The following is a 16,972-nucleotide window of genomic DNA, read 5'->3' on the forward strand; positions in this document are numbered from 1 at the left end:
CCCCCGTTCCTCGGAATATACCGAGAGACATTTTCCTCGGAATATACCGAGGGAAATGTTCCTCAGAATATTCCGAGGGACACCGTTCCTCGGAATTTTCCGAGGGACACTTTCCTCGGAATCTTCCGATGAAAATTCCGAGGAACATTTCGTCGGAACTTCCGAGGATTGGACCATCGGAAAATCCATCGAAATATCCCGAGGAAGCTCTCCCTCGGTATATTCCGAGGAGCTTTCCGACGAACATGTGGTCCTCGGAATTTCCTCGGAAATTTGTTTCCTCGGAATTCCGTCGGAAAATTCTGAGGGATTTCCGAGGAATAATGAATTTCTGAGGAGTTATTTCCGAGGACTTGTTTCGTCGGTATTATTTCCGAGGATTTGTTTCGTCGGTATGTCGTCGGAATAACGTTATTCCGACGACATACCGACGATTTTTTCCCTCACTATGTCGTTGTTTTCTTGTATTGGAAGTAGAAATCAATGGCTGGATTTCAGTCGACAGAAGCCAATAGTGACGTGGAAGTGACATGGAGAACTGAAACTCTATGATTGGTGGATCTTTTAAACCAATGTGGACATTCTTTCTGCGCAGCTTATTTTCCTTTCAGTATAGTATATATATATATATATATAGATTCTCTTTTTTTTCTGAGAAGGTAAAAAGGATACATGACTCCTTATTGTTATACTCTTGATGATTATCATTCAAAGCTTCACTCTCTTCTATGAAAATAAATGGTCCTTAGAAGTTCCTCGACGTGACAGCACTTAAAGGACGATTGCTCTTATGTTTTACCTTTAAAGGGGGTCCCTTCTTATTTGTGATCGGATCTTTATTATCTCTATTCACATGACTTGTCGGATCATCTCATGTGTCCTGAATTTAAACACGAAGTCATTGTACCCTTTATAACTTAAAGGCCACAAGAAAAGTTCAAACCTTACTAGACAAGACCAAACATCTCACCCAAAGTAGAAACCAAAAGTTATGAAAATGAGATTGACAGATCATTCACACCAATCATAAACAAGCCCTTAACGTTATACATTCCAAATGCAAGATATACACATACATATCAAATGATCACACATACGTATACGTACCAAACGACTAAAAGAACATTGAATAAAATCAAAACCCCCAAGAATCAAATCATATTTTTAACCACTAGAACCTTGTGTTTGATGGTCGGATATCGAGTTCTTGAGTCCAAGCTCTCTGGTCTTGTACATGAAGACTCCAATATGTTTGAGCCAATACATCAGGATCCATTCCCATCACTCCCGAGCTTTCACCTTCTCCTTCTCCATCTTGGCCTCCAGTATTGAATGATTGCTCTGCGACCGTTCCTCTCGGTGCGATGTTTCTTTCTCTGAAAGCAAATTTGGAAAGATTTTATCGTATCCGACGCTATTTTTTTTTCCTTTCCAAATGCTTAATGTGCCAATCTGTCAATAGTGTGGACCTTTGCAGTGTGGGGGACTCTAATAAAAGTTCTCCCCTTTTCCGTCGCTCACCATAAATTTCGAGATTCAAGAAATGTATGCTAAATATTAAAAAAAATGGCTTCGAATTAAAAAAAAAAATATTAGGGAAGAACAAATGGAACCACACCATACATACACGGTAAATATGAATCTATTAAACAATTTTATTTTAATGATAAAGTTCGATAAGAAAACAGAGATTCTTGATAATTTTTTGAGGTAGAATCTTGTCGGTTTGGATCAGAATCATGCCGTTTGTGGAAGCTATATAAAGTCTAAAATCCCTTTTTACATTCTGGTTCTTATTTCATCTTCTATTATTTTCCTTATTTTTATAGAAATATATATATAATTGGAGGAAAACGATCATATAGTTACGTACCTTGGAGGTCCAACTACACCGTCGATGATAACATGAGCCACATGTATTCCAAAAGCTTGATATTCTCTTGCCAAGCATTGAGAAAGAGCCCTCAACGCAAATTTTCCACAGCCTGTTCCAAATTCAAATATTTCTTTACTGGATAATCAGTTTCTATAAGAATATTTATTTTTACAAATAAAATAGTCTAAAGAGAATTACATAGCTCGGAGAAACCCGCAACGCCATTCAATGACGCCGAGCAACCGCTGAAGAGTATTGTTCCTTTCCCTTTATCCATCATTCCCGGAATAACCTTTTTGTACGATACCAATACTATTAAATTAGGAACATGTCCAATTGATAAAAGTATGATCCAACTATTTTAATACAATTATTAAAACCTCTTATTAATCATTTAAGATAAATATTATACAAAGAAAAACATATGTATAACTAAAAACATAAATATAAAAATTAAATTTCAACAAAAATGTAAAACAAAAAATATAACCGCCCTTTTAAGGACGGGTCAAAATCTAGTTAAACAAATAAAGTTAAATAAAATAAATACTGATGTAAAATATATAACAGTTTTTTTTTTGTCAACATATAACTGTTCAAAATGTATAAATCACTCAATATTATATATACCCTACAAACTAAAGCTAATCACACACACACACACAAAACAGTATTTTAAAATAAATTATACACAACTAGTACGCCAAACACTTGACAAAAAACAAGTGCATCAGCAAATGATTAGTTCTATCAAAATGTCCAAATCACTCACTCCAGGCTGCAGGTTACTCGCAGAAAATAAAATCAGTAGTTTATACACACAACTAGTATGCATCAACAATTTGAATAAATCTATATAAAAATATCATAGTTACGAGAGAAATGATCTTATTCATTTTCGCAAAAAATATTAAAGTCTGATAGACCTTGATCACTCCAGCAATATTAACAAGTACTCTTTTAACATAAGTGGATAAAGTATGGTTCGAAACACATGATCATGAAATGCTAACCTTGCTTGAAAAGATAGTTAAAAAAATCCCATAAAATTCATAAATAATGTAAAAGTCGTTTCAGTACTTTTATCAAGATTTGGACAAACGTATACCTGTTGGGCGCACAGAAATGCAGCGAAGACAGAAACGGAAATTGAGGTTTGGAAAGATTGGAACGGAACGTGGGTGAATGAAGTTGGATGGTGGCTTGGGTAAGAAGAAGAAGAATGATAAGCATTGTACACCAAAACCTCCACAAACCCTAAAGACAGCACACCTTCAAAGGCTTCTCTTACGCTTCTTGGATCCGCACAATCAATTCTTATAGCAAAAACTTGCGCTTTCTCTTCTCTCGCTATCTCTTCTGCCACTCTAGATAACCTACCTGCAAAATGTAACTGACCATATCAAGAAAGTGGTTAAAGTTTTATATTTCTATTTAGTATATAGTGACGATGAGTGCAACATTTTGTGATTTATATAAGTTTATGGTTGTGACTAGTAAAAAAACTTGAGTAAGAAAGAAGAGAGAATGAATTAAGAAGAAATAAGCTTTAAAGCGGACTAATACAAACTAAAATTGTTAATAAGATTAAGTGTAAACCAGTTACATACATTATTTTTTATCATCGAACATGTAGAGTAAAAGACTAAAAGTGTAATCGTTTCAACTATTTTTGTCGAATAGAAACTGAAATATGTTTTTATGTAAATAAATAAGTTTCCACTCATCAACTTGTTCTAAAAAGCTGCACCGCAACTGGTAAAGCTTCTTGGATGTTTTGATCTTTATTTCTTAAGAAGTTATAACTTAATAGATGGAGTTTGGAAAAACAATAGTTATATGTCTTAAGGAATGAAAAAAAGAGTAACTGAATTCAAACAAACTATTTACACTGAAAATTTCTCTGTGATGTATTAGTTACAAACCACTGTAATTCAAAAGTCAAACTTACACTATAAACTCGAGAAACAAATATGAAATCTTTCTAACACAAAATTTACATTAAGAAAATTGTAAGAATGCACATTTTGACTATACGTGTGTGTGTGAAAACGTTAGCCGCCATATATTTTGTTAAAATCTAATCGTAAAACCATTCAAAAATAACTCCTTTTAAAAAAGAAATACTGCTACAATTTCTTTATCTTCTTTGGAATATAGATAGAGAAGGGAATTTCAGGGAAGTTCTGCTAGTTTATGAGGTTGTGGCATAAAAGGGTAAGTAGAGAGAAAGGACTCAAACCTAGATCGCGGGCGAGAATGGCGACGGTGTAGCCTTCGTGTGCGAACTTTCGAGCGACTGAACGGCCAAGCTGTGGACCGACGCCGACCACCGCCGCTATGCCTTTGCCGCTGGAGCTCGAACTCCCTACGTTTCTCATCATCGGTTCTTAATTTATGACATGTTCACTTTCCTTTCCTCACCTTCTTTCTCTTTATAATCGATACTTCTCTCTAAATTGTGGATAAACGTATCAAAAAATAAATGATAATTTCTACGGTTGTCGTCGGAGTGATTATTGGGGGGGGTTTAGGTGGGGTTCTTAACGGAATATAAGAACCCGTCTCTTAATTTTTAACTAAAAAAAGCTAAGAACTGGTTCTTAAATAAGAGTTTTAAGAGCCTGCTCTTAGCTTTTATAGTTAAAAGTTAAGAGACGGATTCTTATATTCCGCTAAAAACCCCACCCTAAAAACTCTCCAATAATCATGCTTAAGCTGCCCCCTTAACCTAAGCTCTCTTTTTCTCTATTTAAGATTGTGTTGACTGTTGTGAGAAAAAAGATATAAATTCTTGTGGACTAGATACATTTTCGTTGCTATATATAAACCTCGTGTCATTTTTATCATAAAGTTTCCATATACTTTGATAAAATAATAGTAAATCCAACTTTGCCATAATGTAAAAGCATCAGTGGACTGTGGATACGTATATGTACCTTTATTGGTTTAATATTCGACATATAAAACTTTGCCATGGTGTAAAGTGTAAACTTATACGTAGATACGTATAATACCTTTACTAACTTACGTATATATACCTTTATTCATTTAATATCTTCCATAAATATGTGTTCTTGGTGAAAAAATGGCTTCCAGTGTATATTGTGGTTCTTAGACAAAGAGACATGTCATGTGGAAGCATTTGTGTCAATTGGTTCTTACTCGCTAGACTCAAAAGATGTGTTGAAAAGACTAAGGAGGTGGCCTTTTGTACATTAAGTGGTTGAGGACTCATCTATTGGTGAAGACAATGTATCAAGTTGTTCTTTATGAGAATATTTTATTTGCATTTTATTTATCTGATAGATGTAAACAGATCTAGTTACAAAAAAAAAAAAGATGTAAACAGATCTTAATCTACTTTGGAATTCGTCGCATAGTTAACTCGATTTATAAGTTTGGAATAAATTAGAAACATCCTGAGAAATTGTTTTGTATATATTAATCAAGGTTAAAAACTGAGGCGGCATTTATCTGTGATTATCTTCATATAGCACTGTGATATATAAAAGTATAATAGTACTTATATATATATATGACTTTTAAAAATCTATTTTATATAGAATGAAGAAAACTTTTTTTTTGAACATTAATGAAGAAAACTTATGAAGAAGATAACAAAATGAATAAATTTGAAGCCATTTGTTTTCCTTTATGGGGAATAATATTATTTCCCTTTTGATTTTGTTTTTTGTCTTGCAACGTGGAGATTTGTTGCCCCTTTTCCTCCTCTGTCTACAGCTCATCGGCATATCAAACCATATACATACAAATATAACATATGCAAATGCATGTACATGTCCTTACTTCACCGGAGTTTCTAGATATACAAATATGTGTATTTGAATTTTTGATTTTTGATTTTTAGAGTTCACACCGCGTGATTGGGATCCAAGAACATTGCCATTACTCTTATACTTTTCGATCTAATGAATTGTCACTATCATTACTCTTGATTTTTAGTTTACTCATACTCTTCAACATTACTGATCATATTTTAAGAATTATCAAGACTATCCTACGACTGATTTTTAAATCATGTTAGCTATATTGGAGAGGTCTGTGAGTGTGAATTGCGAAAGATCAGAATTTTCTTGATAGGTTATTGCATATGTGAAACGAAAAGAAAATTATCGACGAAAGAATGAAAAATGGCAACGAGAACAAAAGAACAAAAGAACAAATACAAAAATATGTTAAGTTACTAAATATTGTACCAGAAATGGGCAAGTGAGTAATCCATATCCTCTACGATTGGTGTAATCTTCCGAATCTTTCCTCCATCCTCTTTTAAGTTCCATTCCATCACGGATTACCTTAATACTAGGTAAAAGGTGAAGACACGCGTCTTGCGCGGAATTAGACAATTTTACACTATAAATATTACTTTTTTTCATGAAATATAATTTGTTACATAAAAGTAGATTTTAACTTGTATTTTTTTTAAATTAAAAATATGTAATTCATGCGTAAAGGGCTCAAGATAATTAATTTATTGTACTATAGTTTTCTTGGATCCAATTCCAATTTTTACTTTGTGGGCATTAATCTTAGTAAAAGAAGAAAGGATTGTAACTTGTAATGGTCTATACGAAGACGATATGGTCTTGTTTATATAGCAGAACCACATGCATTCTTGATTAATTAATATACAAATCGTATATATTATGTGTATCTTTAGTTTACATGTAAAAATATAGTATAATATTGCGAATATGATTATGTGGATTGTATTTTGATAAATGTGAAAATCGTATATATTATGATTGTAACTTATACTGAGAAGAATAAGGAAACAAATAAATTTCGTGGTCAACACATGAATACAACTATGGAAACTTTAATTATAAGTCTTCTTATTTCCAACTTTTTCAGTACTTGATTAGAAACTTTTAGCAAATGACTAATAGCAGAATATTGCGAATACTTATATCTGGAAGTCTTTTTAATAACTTTGTGTAACTTATTCTGCGAAGAATAAAGAAAAAAAATTGTTTGTTAATGTATTCAATTACTACAATATACTTTATGATTTGTATTTTCCTTAAATTAGGCAGTTCATTCCATGGTGAACACATTTTCCTTAAATTAGGCAGTTCTTATTTCCAACTTTGTGAATACTTGATTGTGCAACTCGGACAATCATATATTCCAATTTAAATGCACATGCTGTTTAAATTTACTTTTTCCTACATACCACGATATACATTTTAACTTTGTACATTGTAAAAGCTGATTATATAAGCTTAAATAAAGTCAGTAGAACACTCATATTTATATCAAGTTCTTTGGATTGTGCGATGTGTATCTGACTGGACAAAGTGATTTTGATTCTCCACATTAGAACTTAAAAAATGTTTATACTGCCTCACTAAATACATATCATTGTCACTTTGTCAGGTAGTTGTATGCCTATATAAGTCAGTAGATAACAAATGAAATTAGTATATTCATGTACTTCGTATGTCTATAAGTTATTTGATGTCCATAGTGTTATATATTTTCTTTTGCTTGAACAATTTGTATTTTTCTCTGCCATAATCAAGTTAGATTTTACATCACCACGTCTTCAAAACAAACATTTGTTGGTTTGTCTGGTACACGTCAGGTCATGGAGAAATTGTATCTCGTTTTTTTTTTCGCACCAACTTTTCATTCAATCTTAAACCAAGTTTGATACAAAATCATTAAGAACCTGTTTAGCTAGCATGTCAACAGCCGACACAGAGTTTCTAGCAACCCAATGAAACGAAACAGAGGTAAAAACCCTAGCCAAAGTCTTGATATCCGATAGGATTCCATGCAAATCTGAAATGTGAGAACCTTCCAATATAGCTGTTACCAATATCTTCGAGTCTGATTCAAAAGAGATTTGTTTGTAATCCAACAAAATCGCTTGCTCCATTGCTGAACGCAAGGCTAAACCCTCTGTCACGAGAGGTGATTTTACCAATGTGAAAATCTTTGTGTTTGATCTGAAACGATCTTTTTCTGAACCTGAGAATTTTCAAGCTGTTCCTGCCGTTGAGCTTTCCTTTTTCCAGGCAGCGTCTGATTGGCATATTATCTCAAATCTCGTCTCCACTCTTGGTCATCTCTTCGCCGTTTCCGGCGGTGTTATCTTCACCTGCGCAGTATTCCAATCCTTTGCGTCTACAATAGCCTTAGCGACCACCTCCTGAGCTGAGTATATTTTTCCTTGAAAAATCCTATATTTTCTGGAGATCCACAGTGTCCAGATTACCCAAGCTGCCACTGATCCTGCATTTACTCCAGTCGGAGGGAGACATAAACCTGTGTAGACTGCTTTCCAACCTTCTATGAATTGGTTCACATTGCTCAGCACCACATTGTCTTTAAACGGTACCTGTCCCCAGGTTTCCAGCGCAAAAGGACAGGTGAAGAACACATGGGCTATTGTCTCAATTTCTCCACACTTTACACACGCTGCGCTTGTGATAATTTTCCGGGTCTCCAAACGTTCATTGACCGGGAGTCCTCTGTGGACTGCTTTCCAAATAAGGAGTTTTATCTTCGGTGGGATACTCACCTCCCAAATCTTCTTGGTCCATTGGAACTCCAAACGTTCTCTGCTTTCTGTCTCCTCCGCTCTGCTTTCTAGCGCTACTTGATATCCCGTCTTCGTTGTGTACTCTCCCGAAGTATGCTTGAGCCAGATGCGTATGTCAGGTGCGCCTTCTAAACTCGCTTGGATGCTTAGGATCTTCGGTGTAAGCTCTGGAAGTATTGCATCAATCTTTTTCTTGTTCCATACGCAAGAGTTAGGGAAGAAAAGGTCTTTCACCCGAGTCTCCATCAAGAGTTCTGGTATAGGTCCTATTGCCTTTTCCTCGTTCGATGTTGAGAGCCAAGCATCTGACCATATGTTAACCATTTCTCCATTCCCAATTGCCCATCCAAGCTAGCTTGTAATCATGTCTCGGCCAATTATGACGCTTCTCCACCCATGGGAGCAGGTGGTCGAGGCTTGAACTTCTAGCATCGAGCTATACTTGCAATACTTTCCTTTTAGGATTCTGGCCAGGAGCCCCTCGAGGTTGTTCATTATCCTCCAGCTAAGCTTACCAAGTAGAGCCTCATTGAAGCACTGTATATCACGGAAACCCAGCCCTCCATCTCTCTTTGCCATCGTCATTTTAGACCATGAAATCCACGACATTTTTCTCTGTTCTTGGTTCGAGTCCCAAAAGAAACGGGTCAAGATTGACTGAATCCGTTTACAGAGTGACACCGGGAGTTTAAAACAGGACATTGAGTGTGTTGGCATCGCGGAGAGGACCGTTTTGAGCATGATCATTTTCCCAGCTGTGGAGAGGAATCGTGTGGACCAACTGATCGCCTTTTGTCGGATTCTATATACCATTGAGGTAAAGAGATCCTTCTTCTTTCGCCCGAAGTGCTTGGGTAACCCGAGGTACTTACCAACGCCTCCCTCCTTTTGGATATCTAACTCCCGCTTTACTTTGTCTTTGAGGCTTTGTGGAGCTTTCTTTGAAAACGTTATCGTGGACTTCATCTTGTTGATTTTTTGCCCTGACGCCTGCTCATAGCGCTGGAGGATCTCAGTCAGTTTTGCTACACTTTGTTGATTTGCCCGGCAGAAAAACATGGTGTCATCGGCAAAAAGAAGGTGGTTGACCCGAGGGGACTCTATGACTACCCTTATTCCTTGTAGTGTGCCGTCAGCTTGGGCTTTTGTACACAGTCCGGATAGTACTTCACTACAAAGAAAGAAAATGTATGGGGACAATGGGTCGCCTTGGCGGATTCCCCGCTTCGGATAAACTCTTCCTTGTGCTGTGTCATTCACCAAGAAGGAGAGTGAAACTGACGTCACACACTGCATGATCAAAGCCACCCATTTCCGATGGAAGCCCAATCTCGTGAGAACCATCTCAATAAAGCTCCACTCTAACTGATCATACGCCTTACTCATGTCTGTCTTCACGGCCATAGAACAGTGTTTGCTTGCCGATGAAGTTTTTAAGAAGTGAAGTACTTCATGAGTAATGAGTACGTTGTCGGATATAGCTCTGTCCGGAACGAAAGCTGGCTGATTTTCTGAGATTAAGGTTGAGAGAATCGGTTGTAGTCCTCGGGTGAGAAGCTTGGAGATTATTTTGTAGTAGACGTTGCATAGCGCAATTGGTCTATAATCTGCTACAAATCGAGGACTCTCTCCCTTAGGAATAAGTCTAATATGCGTGTCATTCAGTCCCGTCGGCATCAGTTCTGTCTCAAAGAAATTGCCCACTTCTCTGATTATGTCTTCGCCCACTGTCTTCCAATTAGCTTGGAAGAATCCTGCGGAGAAACCATCGGGGCCAGGGACCTTATCTGAGTGAATCGAGAAAACCGCTAGTTTGGTCTCCTCCGCTGTTGGGGCCTTCACGAGCTGATCGTTCTCCACTTCAGTGATCAGCGGTGAGAGCGCGTCATGTACAATTTGTTCCCGTTCTGCCTCAATTGAGGTGAAAAGTTATGTGAAGTAATTCACGATTGTTGTGGTGATCATCTCCTCCTTATAGTGCACCACTTCTTCATTATCTTCTAGGACCGTAATGTTATTCCTTGCCTTTCTTCCTTTTGTTGTGGCATGGAAAAAACCCGTGTTTCGGTTGCCTAGGCTGAGCCATAGCACTCGGCTTCGTTGTCTCCAAAAATCTTCTTCAGCTTTGTAGGCCTCTCTTAGGTCTTGGTTAATGATTGCTGTTAGCGTGGCATCATCTTCTGCGCTAGTCATGGCTTCTTCCAGTTCGACTTTCCTCTGTTCAATGATAGCTCTACTGGTCTATTGTTGTTCTTTGTTCCAAGCAAAAATTGCACTTCTGATTATAGCTATCTTTCGGAACAGTGGTGTGTTGCCTGCCAGCTTCCATTGTTTGTCTATCATCTCTTGATTATCCTTAAGTCTTCTGACGAATCTGAAGAAACCCTTGCCCTTTTTCCTTTTTGTATCAAAGCATGAGATAATTGGTTTGTGGTCTGAGCCTTGGAACTTTAGATACTCGCTATGACCCGAGTAAAACTCTTCAAACCAACTGCTATTTGCCACCGCTTTGTCAAGCCGACAGCGGACAACATGTTCATACATCACTCTTTGCCAAGACAAGAAATCACCTGAGTGCTTCAGGTCATATAGGTCCCCTTGCGACATGAAGGATCGAAGATCTACAAAAGATCCTTTAGTCCTCTCTACACCTCCGGATTTCTCTTGGTCGCAGATTATGTCATTGAAATCTCCCGATATAAACCAGTCTCCTCCTCAAGCTGCATTAATGTCTAGCAATTCTTTTCACATGTTTCTCCTTTTGACATTATCTGTGTCCGCATAAACAAACGTAGCATAGAAAAACTTTCATACTGAACTCGTGCATCAATAAAGTTTTTACAAGAGCTTAACACTTCCAGTTCAAAACCCACCTTCCAAAATAAAGCTAGCCCACCTCCTCCTTGATCACTAGGATGTACAAGGTGGTGGTTACAAAAGCCCAACGAGGCCAATTTCCGGAGCACAAAGTCGTCGGGGTTCTTTGTTTCCGGGAGGAACAAAATATTCAGATTTATACATTTCCGTATATCCTTTAGTCTCTGGACCGTCAAGGGATTCCCCAGCCCTTGGACGTTCCAGCATGCTACTTTTAAGGAACTGGAGCTAACGGATTGTGAAAACTCGTCTTCTTCCTTCCCACTGCAGGTATGAGCTTGATAACCGGGTTACTGCTTCCTGCTTCTGCGTCATTCTGTTTCGCTTTCTTTCCTCTAGCAGTTGCTGTTTTACCTTGGTTGTGGGCTTTGTTTGTCTAGTACTCAGCTTCGTTTTTGGTGAGGTCCTGACCGGTGCTACTCTTCTTTTAGTCGAGATTCCTGTTCCAGCAGTGTTGACTCCTAGAGGTTTTTTGGTAGGACGCTGTCCCAATCGCTTCTTGGCTGGGATACGCAGTTGTTCATTTAATTCTGCCACCTGGGGTGCCAAAAGGCTGGAGGGGCCAAGTCTTTGAGCTACTAGGATTCTGGTTTGGGTATGTTCCTGTATTGCTTCAGCTCTTGCAGCCTTTTGATCTTTCATGAGTTGTCTCGCTATTTGTTCTGCAGATCCGTCAACTTCTCCTTGTTCTTCTGCTCTTCTCATTCTCTCTTTACGAGCCACACTTTCAGATGGGTCTGGAACAGAGGTATATTGGATCATGACCTCTCTTAACTCTTCCCTAGCTTTCGCCATAATCTCCTCAGGAATTTGGTCTTTAGGGTCAGTTAAGTGTGTTTCCCTCTCTCCAGCGTAGGCTACAGCAGGCGGTGCTTGATATTCTCTCATGTGCTTAGTAAAGGGGGTGTTCTCCTCCTCTCTGCTAGGTCTGCGTGAGGATGAGAGTCTCGAATCATTCCTAGAAGGTTATCTCTCGTTACTTCGAGAGGATGTTTGTAGCCTATGCCCAGTCTCAACCCATCTTCCCTCTCTTTGCCTCTCGCTTTGGTGAGATCTGAGCTGGGCTGGTGCAGTTCTTTTCAGATGTTTTCTATGTTCACCTTTGTCACTATCCCATGATCTCTGAGACCTGTAGGATCTGTCTACAAGTATGTCCCTTCCAAAGCTTGAGTGAAAGTTCCTCTAGGAGGTACTATTATTGTAGTGGCTTGACTGGTCTTTGTTGTTTCTCTGAGAACCCGCCCTCGTTTCCTCATCATATCTTACTGCTCTGCGGTTATCATGCGTTCTATGAGGGGGTTCTGGCAAGGTGCCTTTTCTCTTATCTTCCTGGTTATTTTCTTCCCTCTCCTTGCTTGCGATCGGGCAGTCTTTGTCTTCATCGTGATCCAGCATCAGGCAGCGGCAACAATGTTTCTCCAGCTTTTCATATACCAGGTTAGCTGTGATTTCTTCTCCACTAGATAGTTCCAGAGTGTGGTGTTTGATCAATGGGAGCAGGCCATTAATGTGTGTTCTTACGCGGTATGACCCTGGCAGGATTTCACAAGTTTCATACACTCCTAGGTCTTTTCCAATGTTTTCCAACAGCGCTTCACTCCAGAGGTGGAGCGGGACTCCTTGTACCTTTATCCAGAAAGGTATCAGAGAAGGAAAGGTTGGGTCCACCGACGGTTCCCATTTTTGTAAGATAAGCATCCATCTAGCGAAGTGATAAGGTCTATTATCAAAAACTTGTTGCAGATCCTCTTGTGATTCAAATTGGAACTGAAACACTCCTTGTCCTAGGTCAGAGCCAATAGGTCGCACTCTTGTTTTCCAGAGGTCTGAGAGGAAAGGGATTAAGGACCAGATACGTTGGAGTCTCGGGTTTGTGGTTCTTCCGATGAGGGTTAGCTCATGTTTTCGGATGAGTTCGGTGGTGTCCACATCTGGAACCCTAACTCTGCCCGTTCGCTGGGGCTCTGTTTTCTCTAGGGGGTCTTTCCCTTTCTCTTCGTAAGTTAGACTTCTCGCCATCTTCAAGTTTAGCGCTTGAGGTCGAGTTGCTTCTTCGCTTGTTGATTTAAAGTTCTTCACCCAACGGGTGTGAAAGTTCTGTAAGAAAGCTACGAAAGTTCACTTGTAACCAAGGATTGTTAGGATAACATAAGAATCCAATATACAATTACAGGGAGCAAGAAAGCTTTGTACCACCCATCTTCAACCAAACACAGCGGGGAGCTGTTCTTACCATACCGGCGAGGAAAAACGGACCCTCCGACTAGTCGTCGGGGGCTGAACCGCGGGAAGTGGTTTTTCAAAAAACGGTAATTTTTGAAAAACTTACTACTTTTGGTAAAAACAGGATGGTTGGGGTAAATCTGGGAAATGAAACCAGTTAGGTGAAACTACTTCGATAACCGTGCCTGAGAGCAAATTCTTACTTTCTAAGATTTTAGATGTTGATGGGGAAATACAGTCTGAGTTTGACCAAAGTCAATGAGAAAAATATTTCATTTTCTATGTCCATGTTTTAGATGTTGTATAGCAGAAGAACATATTTTATTTCATTTTATGATTATTCTCTTGTCGAAAGTTGTGATGAGTTCATATGATGATTTTTTGAATGCTTACATTACAAACATGAAGGATCCACAATGTGAATAGTCCCGTGTAAGTTGTAATAGAATCGAACAACTCTTAATGTAATACTAGAATAGAATTCGCGCTATGCACGACTAAGTTTCATTTTAAACATTTATTTGGTTCTATAGATTTTTTGAATCCATCTTTTTATCTTTTAAAAGGATCATAGATTATTACTGGGATCTAAAAGACGAATATAAATCCATGTTTATGAAGTGTTAGCCAGAAGTCGATATCAGCTCTAACTCTAAATGAATCATCAGAAACAATTAATCTTAATCTTAATTTTTCATCCAGTTTTAAATGGTTTGAGATCTTTTATAAATATTTTATATAATAAAATTTAAAGGACTTAGATGAACTCGTGTTTGATAATTCAAAATATGATTCTAATTTAATAGATTATATATTTTTAACTTAATTTTTTTATTTCAAATACAAATGAATATTTTTTAAAAAATTTAACAAAATAATTTTAAGAAATTATTTCCAAAAAAACAACCAATTTAAATTTCAGTTCAGTAAAATATAATTAAAATATTTATGTGATTTTAATTTTAATTTTTAAATCAAAACTTAATTAATTTTAATTTTAATTATATTTTAATGATAATCAGAATTTTAATTAATTAATTAAAAAATTGAAAATAGATTTTTAAAAATTTTGTTATAATTTTATAAGGAAATTTGTTTATTTGTATTTCAAATAAAAAATTAAGATATTAAAAGATATTGTAGTTAAATTATGTGTAATTTGATAAATTTTCTAAAGAATGATCCAAAAAAAAAACATACATAAAAAAAATCATAGGACTCTAACTTAATAGATTAGATAACTCTATTGAGTAGTAAATCCAGTAGCAAATTTTGTAAAAAAATTAGTAGTGGAAGAGTATAGTTTTAATAAAAGTGTGAGGAGTCTTGTGGAACTGACAAGTGAGCAAGCATGCATATAAATAAGATACACAATTAAGGTTATTATTTCAAATTGTTTCTCTGTTAATAAGTAAGAGATATAAATGTGCATATATATAACTAGCTGGTATATGTCTGATATTAAATTTACTTTTTCTGTTTATTTCTAAAAGTATTAATCACTAATCGATATGAAACTGAATCATATGCAAGTCTATTGGGGGTCTATTACTTACATGTTTTTTTCCAATTTAAGGTTTTTTTTTTGGTTTTGGTTCGAATTGAACTAATCTTTTGTGGTAATTTTTTTTTTTGTAGTAATTTAAAATATGTTTCTGATAACCAAACTATTTTTTATAGTTATATTCACTTCAATTCAAATTCATATCTACAGTTACGTTGATATCAGCAGTCTACAAATTATGCATCCTACCAAAAATATAGTGTTCGCATTCATATTTGTTAAATAAAATAGTTAGTCTACAAACCCTTATAATCTGCACCGCTAAATCACCGCCTTCGAAAGTCAAAAGCGTATTTAACCATCTATGTATGACCATTATGGTATGTATAACATAATTTTTTAAATGACAAAGAAGATAACATAAAGTCTGGTCATTCTCTTTTCTCAAATAAAAAGGTTTGGTCACTCTCATCATATTCTGATTTTTCCTTAAAAGTTCAACGTACTCTTTTTTTTAGGCTTAGGACTTTTATCCGAGATCCGGATTCGATCCGAGATCCTATTCGATCCGAGATCTGATCCGAATCTGATATGAAAATCCGGATATCCGGAGAGGCCGAATCCGGATCCGGATAGTAAAATGTTATATCCGTCAAAGCCGAATTCGCATCCGGATATCTTGATTTTTTAGTTCGGATATCTGGATCCGTAAATTTTATTAATAATTATTTCAAAAATAGTAATATTTATATATAAAACTAATTTTATTTAATATATTTTTTTATTTTTATAATACTATATATAAATTTTATGTAAATTTTGTAATATTATACGTAGAAATAATTAAAAATATTGTAAATATTTTTTATTTTTAAATTATTGCTAATATTTTATATATATTAATATTAATTTTTATTTATTTTAAGGATCCAAATCCGGATCCGGATATCCGCCGGATATTATAATTTTTAGAAAGATATCCGACACCCGGATATTCGCGAACCCCGGATCCGGATAAAGATAATAAAATTACAGATCCACCGGATAAGGATCCGGATCCAGATATCTTAAAATTGCTCGGATACCCGATCCGTCTCTGACCTACTCTTTTTATTCACAATAAATAAGAGATGGGATGTATAGCTCTTTTTCTGATTTGTCTCGCAACCTTACCAGAAAAATAAAAAATGGAGTTTAAAATGTTTATTTCATTTTTGTTTTCAGTTACGTCTTCTTTTGATGTGTGGGGATGATGTCAATTACAAGCATTAATGATTAATTCAAGAGGTCCCGAAGGAGTTGGTGAGTAGCTGTAGTTCGAATTCACAAATTGATTTTTGTTATGTTTCTATTATTGTATTCGTAATATATCATTTTCCAAAACTGTATACGAAAATCCTTTTGAAAACATAAGTGTCATGGCCCAAACCCATTCAAACCCCCAAGCCCATATTTTGAGCCAAAAAAAAAAACCCTAAAGAAGGGCATTTTAGTCATTTTGGATGATCTGCAACCTAAGATATTTCACTTATATGTTGTGGCCACGATCTAGAGAGGAGAGGGAGCCTGCCAAATTCACCAAAAACGCGGCCTGCAAACTCTGTTCTCAAAGTGAGATCAGTGTCAAGTTGAGGTTTTGGAGAGGAGTTTACGGCCAGATACTTAAGATTTAAGCAAAAAGTCTTAGCTGGATCGATAGATCTTGTTTCAAGGAGGACACAACAACTTTCGTATCTCAGTTACGAGGTAACATCAGTTAGTTATTCGATCTACAAGTTGGGGCAAAAACCATTCTATTCTGCAATCTGTTCAGATCAGGATTTTATGTTTTGCAGAGCCATATTGTGGGGCAATTTCCGGTTGATACAGAAGGATCTAGGTGACGGTATTGTTATGGTTGGAAAGCTGACATTCCCAG

At 36.5% G+C, this 16,972-nt stretch overlaps 1 protein-coding gene across 2 annotated transcripts; it reads right to left on the bottom strand.

Moving 5' to 3' along the window:
- Nucleotides 1-936: 936 nt before the first annotated feature.
- LOC106309758 (3-oxoacyl-[acyl-carrier-protein] reductase FabG) lies at nucleotides 937-4,393 on the bottom strand. 2 transcript variants are annotated; one of them, XM_013746884.1, is made up of 5 exons: nucleotides 4,119-4,393; nucleotides 2,985-3,256; nucleotides 2,075-2,168; nucleotides 1,874-1,985; nucleotides 937-1,376 (listed from the first exon to the last, which is right to left on the bottom strand). In XM_013746884.1, exons 1-5 carry the CDS (start codon nucleotides 4,258-4,260, stop codon nucleotides 1,172-1,174), a joined length of 825 nt encoding a protein of 274 aa, XP_013602338.1. In that variant the 5' UTR covers nucleotides 4,261-4,393; the 3' UTR covers nucleotides 937-1,171. The 2 variants fall into 2 exon arrangements, with proteins under 2 accessions (XP_013602338.1, XP_013602339.1); XM_013746885.1 differs by lacking the exon at nucleotides 937-1,376 and adding an exon at nucleotides 1,383-1,550.
- Nucleotides 4,394-16,972: the final 12,579 nt, after the last annotated feature.

The sequence above is a fragment of the Brassica oleracea genome, chromosome C8 (assembly GCF_000695525.1).
Source record: "Brassica oleracea var. oleracea cultivar TO1000 chromosome C8, BOL, whole genome shotgun sequence".
NCBI lineage: Eukaryota > Viridiplantae > Streptophyta > Magnoliopsida > Brassicales > Brassicaceae > Brassica > Brassica oleracea.

Excerpts from the sequence above, each read along its gene's own strand:
- LOC106309758 (XM_013746884.1), bottom strand. The coding sequence starts at position 4,260 with ATGATGAGAAACGTAGGGAGTTCGAGCTCCAGCGGCAAAGGCATAGCG. Across the intron at positions 3,257-4,118 it reads CATTCTCGCCCGCGATCTAG|GTAGGTTATCTAGAGTGGCA; the intron begins GTTTGAGTCCTT and ends TACATTTTGCAG. Across the intron at positions 1,986-2,074 it reads TGCGGGTTTCTCCGAGCTAT|GCTGTGGAAAATTTGCGTTG; the intron begins GTAATTCTCTTT and ends AATTTGGAACAG.